The sequence below is a fragment of the Typopeltis vanoorti genome, chromosome 17 (assembly GCF_054136105.1).
Source record: "Typopeltis vanoorti isolate ZY-2024b chromosome 17, IOZ_Tvanoo_1.0, whole genome shotgun sequence".
Lineage (NCBI taxonomy): Eukaryota > Metazoa > Arthropoda > Arachnida > Uropygi > Thelyphonidae > Typopeltis > Typopeltis vanoorti.
The window spans coordinates 2,324,756-2,343,196 of record NC_143565.1 but is presented as its reverse complement, the minus strand read 5'-3'; the positions used below and the strand labels follow the sequence as shown (position 1 = coordinate 2,343,196).

The window sequence follows — 18,441 nt, the reverse complement described above, 5'->3', positions numbered from 1 at the left end:
GCAACACGGAAGCTCTCTTGGTGGCTCACTTCAGCCGCGAAGTAAGCTTTTAGGATTGGAACAGGAGTCCGAGGAGGGGGGACGTTAGGGGTCGCAAGCAGGGGCTCGCTTGTGCAAGTGCAGGGAGGGCATTCATTAGCGTTCTCTGACCTGATTAGTGCGTCCCCGAGGGGTTTGGTTCGGTCCCAAGCGTGCCCGAAGTGCCACCTTTGTGCGAACACTGCAAGCGAGTGGAGTTGAATGACGTCATCGCGGAAGCGATTCCTTCGGAAAGCCATTAGCGAAAGTGCGATGATTAATTACGGACTTAAACGAGCTTCTACGACTCCCCACGACACGGCAATCACACGTGGCTTGTGATTGATGACGAGCTTTGTTTGTGTTCACGAGGACAGCTGACTGCGGCCTAATGTCCCAGCACGTGTACCGACTCCAATACACATTCACGCTGCGACCGTTGCTCTCTCCCTCCCCCTCCTTCCCTCGTTCCCCAAAAGTGAATTCACAACGGAAAGGGGGTGGCTAGCGGAGACCAGTTTTGAACCCAAATATTTTCGTTCATCGAAACTATATTAGGGGAGCAGTGAAACCCAGAATGGAGTTTGAAGAAGCCTTTCTTTGGAGACGGGGGGTGGGTGGGAGGGGAAGACTTATACAAAAGAACATAATTACACTTCTATTGCCTCTTCAGCCCTCCTTCCATCACTGTAAGCTGTTAGTGCTGTCCAGAGGCTCCCTCTGGTGGTGTTTCGCATATCGTTTAAAAGTGTGTGCATCTGACTTATGAGTGTTGCGTTTTCTTGTCTTCCAGGGGTCGCTTGGCCATGCCCTGGGCCTAGAGGAGGCGGACAATGGGATGGCTACATTCCTTCGGCTCACTACTCGCTCTTCCGTCGACTTTCCTCTTTCTCCTGCTCCTGACGTCATCGTCCAGCCCGCAATGCCGCCTGTCGGAATTTCGCTGCGGAAATGGAACTTGTGTCAGTCTCAACCGCTACTGTGACGGAACTGACGACTGTGGAGATGGGAGCGACGAGACTGTAGGATGCACAAGTAAGTGAGCAAAGTTTGTCTTTTTTTTATTTCGGCGCTATACACCACACGCAGCCACCCCTCCTTCCCCTCTGAGACTATCATCGCTCGTAGTGGCTAACGCTTGCGGTAGTTTTTGTTTGTTTGCTTCATCATTGACGAGCTCTTCCCATTTCTCGTGAGCTCCCACAGAAATCTTCTGCCGACAGTCTCCCTCCTCATCTTCATGGCGATCTGTGAAGATGAGGGAGGGAGCGTCCTCTCTGTGTAAGCTTCCCATTATGACCTGGACTGGAAGGGCAATCTGGGTTGTGAAAGAGAGGTGAAACGGCACTTACGATTAAGACTGTGAGCTGAGCTCATCTCCTTTGACTGCTTCATTCTTTGGCTTTCGCCCTCTGCACGAATTTCCGACCATTCGTTGAATGGAAGCCCCGAAGTTGCGTCATGAAGGACATTCGAGAACGATTTAGCGCATACTCTGTGAGCTCATTCCTGGCGACACTCCGACCAGAAAGGAGTCTGCCGGCGATCTCAACTGTGCTGTTGGAAACGCGAACCCAAGGGGGGTGTCATCGAAGGTCCTTTCAAAAGAAATGACTTGTGGCTTACCAGACAGAAGCTACAGAATATTTGTGATGGAGATTTAAAGTGTGTGTGTGTGGGGGGGGGTGTTTTCCAACCTGTTTTGCATAGCTCGTAACGATCCTCCACGATGCTCTTCTACATCGCTTGTCGATGTTTCCGATCCGAAGTCCGTTTTCCACTCAATTTGTTGTACAAGATGGGAGGTCTCAAAGCTCTGCTTTTGCTTTCCACAGACACGCCGTGGACCACCCTGCGGTGGATATCCTCTGGGTGCTGACCATAGCACCAATCAGCGCCCCACCATCCGTTGTTGCTTACGTGGAATCCTGTTCCTCTCTCCCGTTAGCCTCGTTCGCTTATTCAGTTAAAGCTACAGAAAGAAGATCCGAGCCGGAATCCGTAAGGAGCATTACCGAAATCATCGACGGAGGAGAAGAGTCGCACTCGCAGCTCAGCCCATCATGAAAACAACAATAAAAAAAAAAAAAAAAAAAAAAAAACGGAAAGATTGTTCACGGAGTGTCTGAACGTGTATAAAACAGGCGATGAACATCGGATGGGAGATCCGAATTACGGAAGCGAAAATAGCTCAAAGAAAATCAAACAAACACCTCCGTGAAGGAGGAGAAGAAGAGGAGTCAGTCAAGGGGCGATCAGTTCCTGTTCCAACCTACGGGATGAATCACGGCAAACAATGCACCACCGAGCGAGGTATGAATTGCCAAGAACGGAGAAGTGGAAGACCTCCATACTCCTTCGTCCCAGTACGGTTTCGATTTCGCATCAGCTGACCTCCTATTTGCACGAGCCTCTCGCAATGTCCCCCCCCCCCGATTTAATTCAAATGTTCAGAATTTCGCACGCAGTGGGATGATAAACGCAAAACACAAACCACTCGCACTGTTCCATTTAACCTCTCCTGTGTTTGGCGAGTCTCCCTGAACGCACATTCCGATGAGATGCGCTCTCCTTTCGCTGAAAAGCACATGTGAGCTGAATTGTGTCAAAACAGGTTCTGAAACTGCCAAAGTGTCTGCATATTACGCAAAACTCCCTCGGGTTTCCTTAGTGTTGTGTCCTTCGCATGCCGAGGGAGTGGCGCTATCCAGTTTGTTCATCCCAACTGATCTGATCCGTTTCTCTTTTCCGGTTTTAATTTAACTCGCACTGGAATGAAGCGCTTCTGTTCAACCAGAGGATTAAGCAGGAGTTGCGTCTTCTGGTTTTTCTGTTTCCATTCAGCGCAGTGGAATGTGTTGATGGCGATGAGGAGGAGCAGCAGTGATTGATTCGCATTTACCGCACTGCACGCATCGCAATACCGCTGACACGAAACTAGATTATGCCGTCTTACTAATCCCTCGCATCCGATTATCAGGATGGCAATAATTTAATAGTTAATCAGGTTCATAAGTAGTTAACCCGATAGTGGAATGAAGGGAATAATGCAGCTTGCGAAGCGCGAGACTGCAATTAGAGGTTGTGGATGAAGAGCTGAACTTCCTTTAATATCAGGAGATGCTCCCAATAGATTCGAATCAATCGATCCTTTTAATAAACGAGGATTTCATGAGATTTGTTTCGCTTTTGTTTTTGCGTGACGAACAATTCTGAAGGGAATGCGAGATCCAACATGGTTTCTGATTGCAGTCATAATTTAATTCAGTTAAGAAGCAAGTGAATAAATAATGCTGGTGAAATATGTAATTGAATTAACTGATTTAATTTTATCAATAAAAGTGAAGAGATTTATTAAAATGCAAAATTCAATAAAAAAAAAAGCTGAAAATTCAATTGTTAAAAAATGTGGTCATTTTTAAATTGAAGCCGTCCTTTCAATTTCCAGATTGCAACAAATCCCTGTTTGGTGATGTTGGTGTGAAGTATCCTCTGCGTATTTCGGAACCTTTTCAGCGCAGTTTGCCCTTCCTGTGCACTATGACCTTCTCGGCAGGAGGAAAGGATTACGGAGACATCGTCGAGTTGACTTTTTTATCCTTTCAAATCGGAGCTTTGAATTTAGGAAGGTGAGTGTATTTATTTTTCTTGGGTGCGTGTTGATTTGTCCTCTCTTTAACAGACGCAGATTATTCAACTTTATTTTTCTCTTCCTCTGTGAGAAATTTTGTGCGCCACAGAAATTAACCTCTTTGTATCCTCTCCGCATAAAGAGAAACCGAGATTACGGAAAACAGCGAACATAATGTTTCTGCATTTCCCCTGTAAAAGCATTTCCACTGCCTAACAGAATAGTTATCCGCTGGAGCTCACGTACGCATACAATTCAATGCTTCCGGCGAAATTTTATATGGGGATGGCGGTAAAAATGGCATCTGATAAGCTCTCTTTGGGCCCTCTGAGTAGTCTCATCCCTTCCTTCTGTCCGATGCCCTACGGACGGCATCACTCGCATCGATTTCCGATAGGCATCGATGAACACAAAGAAATCTCTATTAGCTCTGTGGGTAGCTAATGAGGGCTATTAGGGAAAGGGGGGGGGGGGCAGCCCTCGGCATAACGGGGACCATTTCATTTAAATAACCACGAAATAGTTTCGGTGAAACAGTAATGGGTGTCATTATGTCTCGTGGCCTGCTCGCCTTCCAAGTAATGCAAACAGAAAGGCAATCAGTCAGCTGCTGATGACAGCGCCCCCTCCCCCTCCTGTCCACAAACCCCAGTAAACATAATCAGGGCACTTAAGTCGATGGTTTTGCTTGCCGCAGTGCCTCCCATAGCGCGAGCAGTCTGGCACTGCACTCGCCGAGTTAAATGGACTGGCTGCAGTGTCTTTCTTGCTGGGTTTGCAGTTTCCTTCAGACGAACTCTTTCTTATAATCGAGTTTTTTTTCTTGTTGTCTGAAGTGGAATTCGAAGAATATTTTTCAGACGCGTATGTAGCGGCATATTTTGCGGTATCCCATCCTCTTCTTCTTCTCTGCCCCTGAAAAGGTAGTTTTATTGCCCGACACGAATGCACCGATGAGCTCCACGCTACTTCAAAGTCCGCTTAAATTAAAAGTAATTAACGGAATAGTGGGAATACTGAATAAATTAATTTAATTAGTTCAGAAAGCATAATTTATTGTTTTAATTAAACAGAAATTTGATTATTACGTTGGTAAGATAAGACGGACTACAAAATTCGGAATTACATACGCAAAAAATAAAATAAAATAAATAAATAATAACATCGTAAATGCACATCCCGAATTCATTTTAAATACAGAATCGCATTCTGTGTTTAAAATGTTAAGAAGTTCCGCCACGGTCAAATTGTTTACATTATTTCTTCTTGTTCTCCCCCCCCCCTCCTATTAGCAACCTAATTCACATCAGATTCATTATTTGACAGCAGACAAGAAAGAAAGAAAGGAAGAGCAGTATTTAGAGGATTTTTTGTCTTTCAAATAAGGCTGGATCAAGTTCAGAATATAGTTGAGTAGCAAATTCTACGCGGTGAATTCGGAAAACTGAGACATTTACTGCGCGTCAAAGATGACGTGTGTTCCCGCATACCTCGAGATTTTTGCGAAAACAAAAATTCATTCAAAAAAGAAAGAAAGAAATCAATACCAGTGAGAGGGTGTGTAAATTTTGAACGCGGGAACATTTAAGAATGTGAGCAACACTTCCGAAGTGACCTTTACTCGCGGTACTCACAGGCGGAAAAGTCTTTAACGGGTGCGAGAAGTTTTCGGGGATCTTACACCACATTAATATTTTTTTGCAAACTTCGACCTAATTGATGCTGCGAAATCGAGATGTCAGCAATATAATTTGCCGCTAGAGGGCCTCGGTGTGGTCGTCATGGAAACGAGATATTTCGTCGAGGCGATCATTATTGCATTAATCGGAACTGGGCTTGAGCCGATGGATTGATGGACGCTCGATTGATTCTTCAGAGAGTGCGTCGTACTTCGTGACCCCCTCAGGGCAACGCGGCTGCTTGTGTCACTAATTAATCACGTGACCGTTCCGTGCCTAATGAAAGGCCGCCCAATCAGCTGTTAATTACGCGATTCATTACTTCCCCTCCTCTCTCCGCCGTTAATTAGGGGATGAATTAGGCTAATGGTCGCGTATCCCCGCAGGTGCCCATGTTCGAGTGGGACCCGATGCGGAGATTTAACGCCACTTAATAACCCGACATCGGAACCCCCACCAACCAAATAACGGAGCAATAATAATCGGGAAATCCTCGACATCCCCCCCCCCCCGAATAAGACGAAGCAATTTCTTTAAGAGTCCATCACTCCGGTTGTTTCGACGTCTGCAATGAGGACGCGGCCGATGACAAAAACAATCCGCCGTCGGTTTGGCAACGAAACCCCAAAATTAAAGAAACAAAACGAGTCTTTTTGTTGCGCACGTTCTGTTAAGCGGTTTTTTGCTGCTTCCGATAATTACTTTGCGCTCGGTGACACTGATAGATTCTCGCGAGCCACGCGCCTCTGCCTTTTCATTGTCGAGTCTCGTGCGAACCAGCTGTTTGTTGGCTGCGCGGAAGCGAGTCGAGTTCTCCCGACGCAAACGATTATGAAACGAGTTCGCATCACTGCAGCTCGCGAATCATCGCAGTGCATGCTGGGAAAATGTCGTTTTCCGATAGCAGATGAATTAAAAAAATCACCAGAACCGAAATGCTGCGAGGATTCGCACAGCAGTTCCCTGCAAAGGTGCTTCCCCTGCAGGCCGTATTTGCATTACGGTGATGCCTTCGTTCGCCTCTCTCGATTCACCCCCAAAGATGGATTAGATTGGATGGCAGACGCAGACAACGAGGAACTCTTTCCTTTATTAAAAAAAAAAAAAAAGATTCTGACGATTAAAAGACGGGTTCTCAATAACTTCTTTCTGTTCTCTTTGTCGCCAAAGCAGAAAAACGAGTTGTTTTTCGCGATGTCCCTCATCGTCCCCGCTGTGAGCAGATGACAGATGACTCGCAGTCTCCTTCGCGCCTTCACTGAACCGTGGCGGATACGAGAGAGCCTTCCTTCTCCCGATACCAGCATCAGTTATCCTCCCCAGCGGAAGAGTTTCCCCTTCCATCACTTCTGCGTGAAATATGAATGTTGGCTTTGATCCTCGTCCAGCATCACTTTCGATGATGAAAGCGATTTGCTTTTTTCTTTCGTGAAAGTTAATTTAATGAAAATGCTCAAACCATTTTTTCTTTTTTAAATTCAGCGCAAGTTTTGATATGTTAAAAAGTATAAAAATAATTAACGTTATTCTCATTTCGTACACATTTTTATGAAGTTCGTTCGTGAAAAAAATTATCTCATTGTTTAAAATGTTCGCCATTGCTTTTGTTTCGAATAATTTTTTTCCAATTTAATTGTTTTCTTCGAGTAAAACGAAAGCTTCGTCAAATTTGCGCATTCTCCCGACACAAATTTCCTTTTGGGATTTCTGTTTGGGATTCTTGGGAGAAACGAGACTTGGGTCCGGGATTTTCAGTTAGTTCAAAGTTCCAGTATGGTTGGTCGTATCAGGAATATTCGCCGCGCTAAACAGACAAACCGACCTTCAGCGTGCACGCACATGCAGACATATCGTGGACCGAGTTTGCTAAAGCGGCGAGCCGAATCCCAATGGAGGAAATGATCATTCCTCGGCCTAATTACAGGCGAGATGGCTGTCGCGTGCCACGAGAGCAGGTGAGCGTGATTGACGCATCAACGGCATCTCGAAAGTGGGAGTGTAATTGGAATTGACTTCGGTAGCACGAGGGAAGGTTTTGCGATATTGCACTTCCCCCTTCCCCGAAGTTGAATGGAGTTCTGTTTCAACTCCGTCGGGATGCTGCAGGTGAGATCTTATCGCTCTCCATCCGCTTCCTCCGCATGTAATTGATTCCGAGAGTGTAGCGGAGCGAGCTCCGGCTGTGCGTTTCTCTTCCTCCTCCTGCGGGTCGAGTTATTGGCATAGTTTCCAAGCACGCATTCGGGGAGCGTGTGACGTCACAGCCCAGACAAAGCGGAGGGTTCACTAGAGCGAGATATTTACTCGCCACTTGTGTGTGCGGAAGAGCTTTCGCTTGGTTGTCTGGCGACAGTTGGAGACCTCTGGCGGTGAGCGAGTACCTCGCGGCCTTTGCCGAAAAACTCTCACGCGCACGCACAATCACACACACACACACACACACACACACACACACACACACACACACACACACACACACACACGATGTCAGCGAGCCATTGGACCAGAGTACGAGGTCCCTTCGTTAATGTCTTTTTAGGCGAGAGCCAAAGCGATTCTGCTCGTTCGTTTCGTTGCACTTATGAGATGGTTCGTCGTAACGTCGACGATGGGAGTTCGGGGTTGCGGACGTAATCATAGCTCCTCAAAGTTGCAGTCGAAGTTAGTGACTTTCCCCTGATTTCTTCTCGACTTTGTCGCTTTTGTTTGCTGCTCGAACTGTCGGGGGGGGGGGGGACTTTTTGGTTGAGAATGTCAAGAGGTCGCCATTTGTATCCGCTGAGAGAGAAAGAGGGAGAGATTAGCATTCGGAGCTGATGAGAGATTTCAGTCATCTTCGTCTTTATTTTCCGCTCTCCTTCCCACAGTGCTGTAATCGCACAGTGCTATACTGTGGGAATTAACTCCTTCTCTCTCTCTCTCTCTCTCTCTGTCCCCCGAGTTTTCGTTGTTCAATTGACTAATTGAAATATGATTTTTGGTCTCCCCCCCACCCTTTGTTTCTCGAAGTGTCCCTCGTTGTCCACCTCGGAAGCTGATTTTTATTCTTCCTCAAGGGACGTTTCGGCATTTCTTAAATCGATTCCCTTTCTCTAATAAGAAAATTCATTGAATGGCAATCGAGTCTGTTTGTTGTGTGTTGCCGCTCAGCGCATTCACTCCGATGACGTCAAGAATCAGCAGCAGGAAAAAAAAAAAAAAAAGGCTTCACCGTTTCCGGCAGGACACTGCGATGAAGGCAAAACAGATGGAAGGCGTTGATGATGAAAAAGTGAGAGAGAGAAAGAAAGCGACGCTGGCGTTCCTACTGCATGAAAGCAAGTGAGACTGTGAGAGGAGCGTGCGCGTCTGATAATTGCGCGCAATCTTCTAGCCGGGTTGTCGGTTTTTTGAGATGTAAAGTTCAAATTTACGAGGAAGGGGTGGGAGACATTGTCATCTACGGATGTGATCGGAAAAGGCGAAAGAGAGACAGGTTAGTAACAGCACAGGATCTTTTTACGGCGTCGAACTCTGAATTAATCTCTTTTTCCGCTGATTATTCTGCAGTTGCTGTTACCGATTGTGTGTACTCCTACACACACACACACACACACACACACACACACACACACACACACGAGTTTCAGTTCGAGTGCCGAATGCACTGTTTGTACGACCCGTTCTTGACTCTTTCGCTTGCGAGGCAACTCAAATACAACCCGGAGAGGCAGACTCTGGAGGTGCCAAGCGAAGTGCTTCCGCTTTGACTACGTCATTCCAACAGCGAGGGGTTATCGTATTTCGAAAGCTACGATAAACCGGAGTCCGTCCACTGAAAGATGCAGAGGATCCGATCAACGTGAGTGATTGTCGCATCCGTGGTTGTCGTTCCCTTCGGACGAGATGTCTGAAAGGACGTGGATTGGATGCGGATTTGCCACCAACCACCCGCAGTTCCTCTCTTGCAAGAAGGATGTGGTGCGAGCACGAGGCCACGATGGCTTTGCGATATGGCGAAGCTGTTAATTAATTTCCGCTTCGACTGCATTTGTTTCGAATTCGTCACAAAATCGAAGCTTTCATTTTTCCAGATTTTTCAGTAGGGTCAAAGGGGCAAGGGATCCAGTGCAGAAGAAAAGTGGAAGTAGGACGGGGTTTGTCTTTACCTTCACGCAGAGCGTGGAAAGAGAGAGAGAGAGAGAGAGTACGAAGGATGCTGCTATTGATGAACTACTGCTCAGGAAATGCGAGGGTGAAGCGTTTCCGCCTCAGCTCGGGGACAGGAGTGCGTCTGCGATGGAGTTCGGTGTTGCTGCATCACCGACGCACTCGCAGGTAGATGAGCTGTTAGTGAACGAGCGATTTAAGCCAGCAGACGGAAGGAGGACCACGCGATGCTGCGAGTTCCTTAAACGTGCATTTACGAAGGAAATGCAAACGAAGGCTCGAAAAATGAGAATCTTCCAACGTGGTCACGTGCAAACAACGCGTGCCTGGTGTGAAGAATGTCCTCGCTCCAGAACAGAAGTTGTGGGGAGGAATCTTATCATTTCCCCTCCGCAGGGGTTTCACGGCTGAGCGAATGTCTCCGATAAGAAATGCGCACACACTTGCGGAACTGCAAACGAATTTCGACAACACCCTTGGCGGATGAAGGGGGGAGGTCGATGCTTCGTGAATCACGGCAGGGTTCGCTGGCAGATGGCATCGCGGGGTGCAGCGTTGCGGAAGGTTTCATTAGCGATCCTCAATTTAGTGGAAAACGAGAAGGGAGGGTGGCGCCGAAAGAGAAACACGAGTTACGGGAGTCGCCTATTACATCCGGAGTGACGTATAACTCGCGTTGTGGCAGCTTTCTTAGGAAATATTGCATCGTGTTCAAGGCGCATTGCAATCTCGTCCGCTGAAATACACCGAGAAGCAGCCCGTCAATCTCCTTAACAGAAGATGAGCCCATCAAGCCCTTCGCTAATTTCTCGAGCGCTTTCTTCCGCGTCCCTCCGCTAATCCACTTTTGAAAACCCCTTTTTCCTCTCTTCAGCATCAATTAATGCAACGAGATTCTTTTCCTTCTCCGTGCGTAACTCAATAAAGTCTTCGGGGTTGTTTTTGCTTCCGTAAAATCGATTTCTTGAGGATGGTCGGACGCTAGTTAGGAAAGAAATTAATTTTTTCCGAGCATTTTGCGACCATTTTGGAAGCACAGAAAACATCGTCATCTCCCTAATTCGCCGTCCCTTCTTGAACGGCAACGAAGAGAAAAAATGCAGTGTCGGCCTCGAGGAGATTCGGTGGAAAACTGAAGGATTCTGGGATGCACTCTCGATCCCAGCCTGACATCCAAGCGTTCCTCTTTTCTTTTCATTCTTGTTGAGTCTCGTTTGAATGCTGTTCCGTGAAGGTGCGTCTTCTCAGAAGGTCGAGTGCTCACCCGTCCTTCTCCTTTGCTGAAAGGAAACCGACCTCGCCCCTAAAAGCTGCGGTTTATTTCCGAGAGTTTCGTTGCGGTCATCCGCGGTGATAAACTTCTGCAGACTTCATCCACGGACAGAAAAGAGTTCGTCCCGATTTTTGCTCGCATTCCCAGTTCAGCATCCTTTCCTGCTTGCGTTTCGTAGCAGGCAGCGAAGCTCGTTGAATAGGCACGAGACGCCGGCTTCACGTTGCCAGCTCTTCCGTAGTTTTCAGCAAACTCCTCTTACTCCGACCCAATCATCCTTCGCTTTCCTTTCCCATATATTTAATTCTTAAACGGTCGGTAAAGAGATTAATTCTAAGTAATTAATCGTAAAGTTTGGGATCGTTTGAAGTTTGAGTCAGCAGAAATCGCAAGAATTCCTTAAATTTATTAATTAAAAGGAACTCAGTTCCAAATAAATTTGCGAAGAAAGAAGATTCGCGAAATTTCTTTTCTTCTTCATTCCATCATTTTTTCTTTCCTTATTCCATATTCGAATCTTCTCGTGCGTCTCCTTTCTTCGTTCAATCGAAGTTCACAATGAATAGTTAACTCCACACCCTTTCATTCCATTCTTTTCTTCTTCTGCTACGTCATTTCCCTCTTCATGACGTAACGATTTCGTCACTTCTTTCAACCCGGTTTTAATTAAATTGCAATTTTTCGTCCTCCGCTCCATCGACCGAAATTGGGTTCAAAACTGAAATCGAAACAAATTGGCGGGACCGATTTGTTTCGATTTCAGCGATTGTGCATCAAGAGAAAGGGGATTTCTCTCCGAAACCATCTTTTCTAGTTTCGCGTTCTCTCCACTCGTCCCCTTAAATGCCTTCAGACCGAGAGACTCCTCAATAATCCCGTTCGCTCTTCCTTCGTTGCTTAAGTGCGTTAATGGGCTGTTACGTCGGTGTGTGTGTGCGTGCATTAGACGAAGTGTCGGAGTTGGGGTTTCTCTGTCCACTGCTTAATCGCCGCTATAACTGCGCGATATTAAAGTGTCGCGTGCCGAGCCTATTTTAGTCGCGCGTGCCTCATAAGGCGAGGTGTGAGAGACAGCCGTCCACCTTGCTGCGAACACATTCCGCCGTAATCTACTTAAATATGTATTTATGGCGCGCTTTATTCTCCTCGAGTGCTCTGACGCTGCGCGAGGCTTTAATGGGTTCCTAAAGATGCTCGTCATCTCTCTGGCGACGGCCCTTCTTTATGTGGCGCGTTAATGCCTTCCGCCGATCGTTTAGGGAAGTGGGCGGCACTCTGCGACTGTTCCTAGGAAAGGGGGGGAATGAAATCCGATTTCTGTGTGGAAACACCTGCGTGTGTCGTGAATCGCCATTTCGGTGCGCCTGTCGCACGACAGACTCGCGCAATGACGAGCCTTCCCCCAAAATTCCGCATCGTCCTTGAGGTCAGTACTTCCTTCGTCCGTCCATTTCCTTCTTCGATGACGTTTTCGACCTTTGCGTTCCCTTGTGCAATGTCCGTCGCACTTTCAAAGTCTCGTGCAAAAATTCCATCTGCTTACGAGGATCACAAGCGGACAGGAACATGTCCTAACATGCCCGAAGCTTGCACTGTAATTCGCGTAATCACTGCACTGTCGCAGCGAAGAGGAGTTCGTCCCTTCCTCTTCGCAGACATCGCTGTTGCAACATGGCATGAAAACGGCGAGGTATGCGTCCGTCAAAAGGGGGAGGAGGATCGGATGAAAATTTCAGCGAAGAGTAAGCCAAAGGAGGAGAGTTTCTGCCAAGATGGCGCCCACCTCGAAATTGACTGCTTCCTCGTTCCTTAAGCGGAAATCATCAGCACGTGCTTCCGTAGAATCGGATGAAGTCGAAGGACAAAGAACAAAGGCGTTGCTCGCTGTGGAAAATAAGATTACGTCCCCTTCCCTTAAGGTGAGTCCCTTCAAGAAGATATCCCCACACAAGCGCCCACTCACTGCAGCTCGATGAACGGGGATGGTCTTTCCCGATCGCGTATTTCATTCACGTGTGCCTGCAAATGCCAAAATAAATGAAAGAATATTTAAATAGGAGAGATGAGATTTTTGCCCCCGAGAACGGATTTACTTGTTTGGAATGACGTCAGTGATCACTTGATTAAATTTGCAGACTCGCACTTGAAGATACGTGTGTTTTGATGATACTCGGAACCATTGAAGGGGGGGAGGGGGGAGAATTTCTTCAAAGGAATTCATCCTGAGGAAAGTCGTCGCAGTTCAGAAAGAGAAGTTGGAATTCCACTGTTGTGTTCTTTCCGGATGTTCATAGTCTGCAGCACGAATGCGAAGTGGCGTCAATATTTACGGAATCACGGAGCAGAGGTCGTCGTTCGTGCGTCCTGAAACACGGAGCTGCCATTAAGGTCGCGGTCTCGGTGACACAATCGAGGGGAAAATGCAGCAGCTCCGGAGGAAAATGACCTAAAAGTCTGCAGCAGCGGGAGAGGGACTGTCTGCTCCACTTGTCCGGGCGGGGCTCTGCATCTCCGCTCGACAAAAGGCGAAATTAATGGAATGCTTTTCGGAGTTCAGCGGGCCGTTTCTGGGCCGCCAATAACTCACTTCCGCGTTCTCGTCGAAGAGCTCGGCAGCGCCGACTCCCTCGCCTCAGCACTTGAGAAGCCAAGAAGTGTGCAATGTCCCCTCGACCTCATTATGCGAACATCCCTCTCTGGCGAAACTCACTTTGGTCGCTTCGTCTCGGATTGAGACGACCCTCGGTTCAATTCTCCGCTTCCTTCTCCTCGTCTTCAGGGCTCGTGGTCGTCCACTCGCACATGGTAAGCAGATTGTGCCAGCTGGCGAGTGGTTTCAGCCTGCACGAACAGGTTTTTTTATTTAATGAAAGGAAAGAAGAAGGAAGATGCTCGTGAACACGCAGGACGAAGAGCTACGAGCATGATGATCAGCAGGGTTCGACAAATTATGCGAATCCACACTCGCCACGCAATAAAGGAATCCCCACCCCATAAAGAGATTGGTGGATCTTGTGTTTTGTGAAAGTTAAAAAACAGATTTCGTTTAGGGGGGGGCGAAAGAAAGAAAGAGGGATCGCAAAGAATTCTTTAAAAAGGGAGATTCAAAACATTGACAGACAGTGTTTCGCAGACATCACGAGTTTCACCAACAGATGGCTCCCCTGTCGCAGCTGGAAAACGGCACAAGAGGGTTTCCATTGGTTGTTGGTTGGAAGCGTAGTGGAAGCAAGCGAGGTTTCTTAATTACGTGAGTTCTTCTAGCCGACTCGCCTGTTTACGGACAGCAAAACGCTTCAGATTTCGTGTCAGTGACCACCTCACTCCCCTTCAGCTGGAAAGCCATCGCAAAGGATCTGGCGCTGGACGAGATTCAAACTCGGGAAACTTTTCCGAAGTTTGAATCTCTCAATGTTTTCCGAACATTGAGAGATTCGATGGCGTTATATTTAAGCTGGATTCGAACCCGCCCTCACTAACACTGCCGACACCTACTCGAAACAACGCACAATAATTTCCCTCACTCCGCTCTCCCTGACTGATCGTCCTTGACGGAGAGGATCGTCTGCTCAACATGTCCGGAAATATTCCTGACGTCGAGGAGGCGCAAAATGGGGGAGAACAGCGAGTGGAATAAGGGAGCGAGCAATGAACGATTCCACGTTCCAGTGCGAGCAGGGAAAGCTCTCTTTAGGGATGTGGGAGTGAAGTCGCAAAAACGATTGCAAGAGTATCGGAAGTCGTCTCAACTGTTGCACGGAGTCCTCCGTCGTCATGGAAACGCATCCCCTCCCCTCGAGCTACTTATGGAAACATTTCGTTCCCTCATGTGCGGATGTAATCCGATTAGCGGTCGGTGGCAATCGATGCTTCTCTTTCCGAGCACGTCCCTCTTCTGGAGACTCTTTACTGAAACTGCGAGATTCGCGCTTCACGGCCAATTTCGAACTGTGCGTCCCGAATCGAGACGGGAATGAAAAAGGTGTTCATCGACCAACGAGGTAGCCGCAACGTTTTTTTTTTTTTTTTTTTTTGAGCCTGGTGAGTCGAGTTCCTGTCGGACGTGATCCCCCGCACACAAAACTCCATTAAACGCTTCGTTCGTCCACTCCATTAAGCTCCGCCTTCGTGTGCGACGAGACCTCATCCATTTGTGCCGCTAATTCGTTCTTACCCCCCCATTCGCGCATCCCGCTGTTTAATGACCCCCCCGTTTGACCGTCTCTCGAACACATTAGAGAGCTCTTCCACCCTCCTTCCCTCTGTCTTCTCCGAGTGTGTTCGGCGATGGCTTCACAAAGCGGGTCGTCGTTGGAAGTGCTTTCGCCGCATCCCGTCATTAGGGAGGTGTCGGATCCCACTTAAGCTCTTCTTTTTCCCTCTTCTCTCTTGCATTCCGTTGTCATATTTAAAATATGTGCACGCGCGAGTATTTTGTCTTTATTAGCTGCGAGGGGGCGCTTTAATGACAAACAAGAACGAAACTAAATCGAGATTTATGTTTTTTTTTTTGTTTTTTTTCCTCCGCAGTCTCTTCTGAAGGCGTTCGTGGGAATCAAGATCGATGGTGGTTTTCTTCGATCGCTTTCCGATGAGACCCCCCCGACTGCAAACGCAAATTAATCCGCCGCTTCCCTTCATTACCTCGTAGCAGAACAGCTCCTCCCCCTTTCTTCTCGTACTCTCTCTCACTGCTCTTTTCTGTGTTTTTTTATTGTTCGTTCCTTCTCTCTTCTTCTTTTCTTTCTCTCTTTCACTTTGTTTTTCGTTGTTTCGCTCTCTTTCCTTTTCCTACTTTCTGACACTTTAACAAACCCGTCGAAGTCTTTCTTCCCTTTTCGTCCACTTCTTTTCCGCAGCAGAGAGCTGTTCAGGAATTAAAGCGGAGGATTGAATCTCGTTGCGTTTCGAAAGTGGAACAACAAAAAATCGCGAAGGGAAAAAAGGTTTTGACTCTTCTTCGATTTTTCTTTTGCAGGAGGACCGAAAACTGTCTGCCGAAGAAACAGTACTCGACAACGAAAGCCTTTCTTGGCGAGGAGGTGCGGGTGAGGGGGAAAGAGAACTCTTTGATTGGCGCTTATTAGACCGATCGCGATCTCGAGGAACAGGAAAGCATCCTGAGAAGGATTGGACGATTCCTTCTGCTTTTTTACTTCGAGAGAGAATCTTTTCGTGCAAATTGCTCCTCCCTTCCGAGGAGCAGTTACGCTGTTTCAGCTGCAGTAGGTGGCGCTGACATTAGGTGGCGCTCTTCCTTTCTCCTCCTTCGAAGCAAACGCATTTCCTTCGCAAGTTTTACATCTAAAATAAAAACACTGAGTGGGACAATATCGTTTCGCGAAGTAGCCAAACCCACCTTTGAACACACGTCAACGCATCGCATTCTTTCTCTCGTTGTTTATCGAAAACGGGACTGTTTTCAATGATGTAGTAGCGAAGGGGGGGGGACGACCTTAGACGTGCCGACATCTCTGGGGAGAGGCAGCGCCTCGCCATTGTTTCCATTTGCAGAGAGAGATAAAAGCAGCAGGAAACGATTCTGCTCACCCTGAGCCACCACACACGTCATTTCCGGTGCATGCGTCTGATGGAGGTGTCGACGTTCTCGCGATTCCCTTGCAGCGAGACCTGAAATTCGGCGTCGTCATTAACAATCTCGTTCACTAAACGGAAATACGGCTTCTCTCTGGCGAGAGGTTCCCTCCCTTGTGCAACGGCCGAAGCACTTTGTGATCGCACGAGGCTCCGCTTCAATCAGCAGAGCGATTGCGGGGAGGATTTTCGGATTTGTCTCGAATTCCGCAGAATGCCTCACGCGCAAAAGAACGCTGCTTATGCGAGCTTTCTTTCCAATTCATTACGAAAGAAAAGGTAATTACGAGGAGGGTTGCGGAAGTCTCCCTCACACATCCGAATGGACCCCGAGACGTGCGCGCTTTGATCTGAGAAAACGAAAGGTGACTTCGGAAGACTCGTTCGATGATGGCGGCGTTTTTCTTTCCTTACAGGATATCCGGTGCCGAAAGACAAACAAGCCGACCTGAGAACACACAGCAAAGTCAGCCGAGAACACCTTGCCCTCAAGCCACTCGGAACTCCCTCAGTAAGCGGTTCGAATGCAAGGGATCGATTCGAGGGAGTGCAGAGTATCTACGATCGTGGAATGAGATTCAAATGACGGGCGAAATATTCTGATCTGCGGTAATCAAAAAGAAGAGGCGCGAGTTACGGGCTCTCCAGAGGAACCAGGGAGGTGCTCACGTGTAACCGAAGGCTGACTGGCACTCCTCCTTAACAGCTAACTAACCCGCTCGCCATCAAATCGGGGGCTTGTTGGTTTACCCTCGCATTGGCTGCATTCCCGCTGAACTTCGGCAAAATCGATCTGCAAAGGAGAGAAAGTGGGAGCGATCAGCCGAACGTTTTTTAGTTGTTGCAATTGTAAAACCGGAGAACCTTTCTCAACCCCCCCCCCCTTCGTGGGTATGTTCCAGATTGAGCAGCGAATGTCCATTCGGACTGTTATTTCGCCAGACAACCTCGTAATGCCGCAAATGGAATGATCTCGCTGCAGGTGCTTTGCCTGACTGCGTAGTTGTCGTGTTCGACGACGGCGGCGGCTGACGAGCGATCGATAACTGGCTGAGGAGCTGTTGAAAAGGAGTCAAAGGTCAGCTGCAGTGGAAAGGGACGCCGCGAAGACAAATGAACGTCGGAAAGAAGAGGAAAGTTTGTCGCTGAATCGGAAAACGAACTTCGACCTCGCTTCATCGCCCTTTTCTCGCTCGTCCGCCTTTTAAATACATCGAGCGAAGCGGTGGGGTCCGCTCGGATCGGAAATCAAATGGAAAGCGGGCACTCGATCAGATCAACTCGAATTCTGTAATGACGTCATGAACTTTCGTCACGCTCGGCGATCCCCTCCCTGACTCGATTTTGTGGGATGTTCACGCGCTGTTTTCACGACCACCCGGAAGGGGAAGTACGAAACCCAATGTCGATTTTCTTCAGCACAAAAAATGGGTTCGTGTTGCTTGCCGTAAATCAAATTTCTGCGCAAGTTGGAAATATGAAAAGAAAAGGGGGATTAGGGGGGGGGGGCTGTGAACGGAATCAAAACGAAGACCCACTGGTTTGAAAAAAAAAAAAGTGCTGCGGAAACTTCCAAGATTTCTCACCCTCCTCTCTTTCGGTGCGTTCGCCTCCGTTCTTTGCCACAAAACTCTTGACGAAACGCACGAACAGGTGCGTTTTGTCTTTCTTCCTCGCTGCCCAATCGTGCATACGCACACAGCACCGTTATCTCGCAAGTTCTGCGACCTCTGGTGTTTTAGGTGTAGAGAAAAAAAAAAGAAATTCAAAGAGACGCAGACTTCCTCCTTCACGTTATAAACCAACCCTCTGCAAGTGGAGAATTCATAAAAAATGGTTTATGAAAGCAGCAGTTGAAGAACCTTTTTTAAATAAATAAATAAAAAAAAAAAACAGACGATATCAACAATTACCAACCAACCGTAGACCGACCTCTGTTTATTTACTTGAAGAGTGCTCTCAGGAGGCCTTGAAATCGCAATGAAAGAAACGCATTCTTTGAATTTCTTCAGAACTAGTCCGTTCGGATCTTTGTGAAGTGCGCCCTTCAACCTAAATTTCTTCATCGCATCGCGTTGATCTGTAAAAGTAATTCG

The 18,441-nt window shown here is 47.6% G+C and overlaps 1 protein-coding gene across 1 annotated transcript in view; it reads left to right on the top strand.

Moving 5' to 3' along the window:
• Positions 1-851: 851 nt before the first annotated feature.
• LOC150097095 (uncharacterized) overlaps positions 852-18,441 on the top strand; it is a 95,274-nt gene continuing 77,684 nt past the window's right edge. The window contains exons 1-2 of the mRNA XM_090407572.1: positions 852-1,053; positions 3,467-3,647. Of these exons, the coding sequence (XP_090263698.1) occupies positions 852-1,053; positions 3,467-3,647 (383 nt within the window). The remainder of the gene's footprint in view (positions 1,054-3,466; positions 3,648-18,441) is intronic.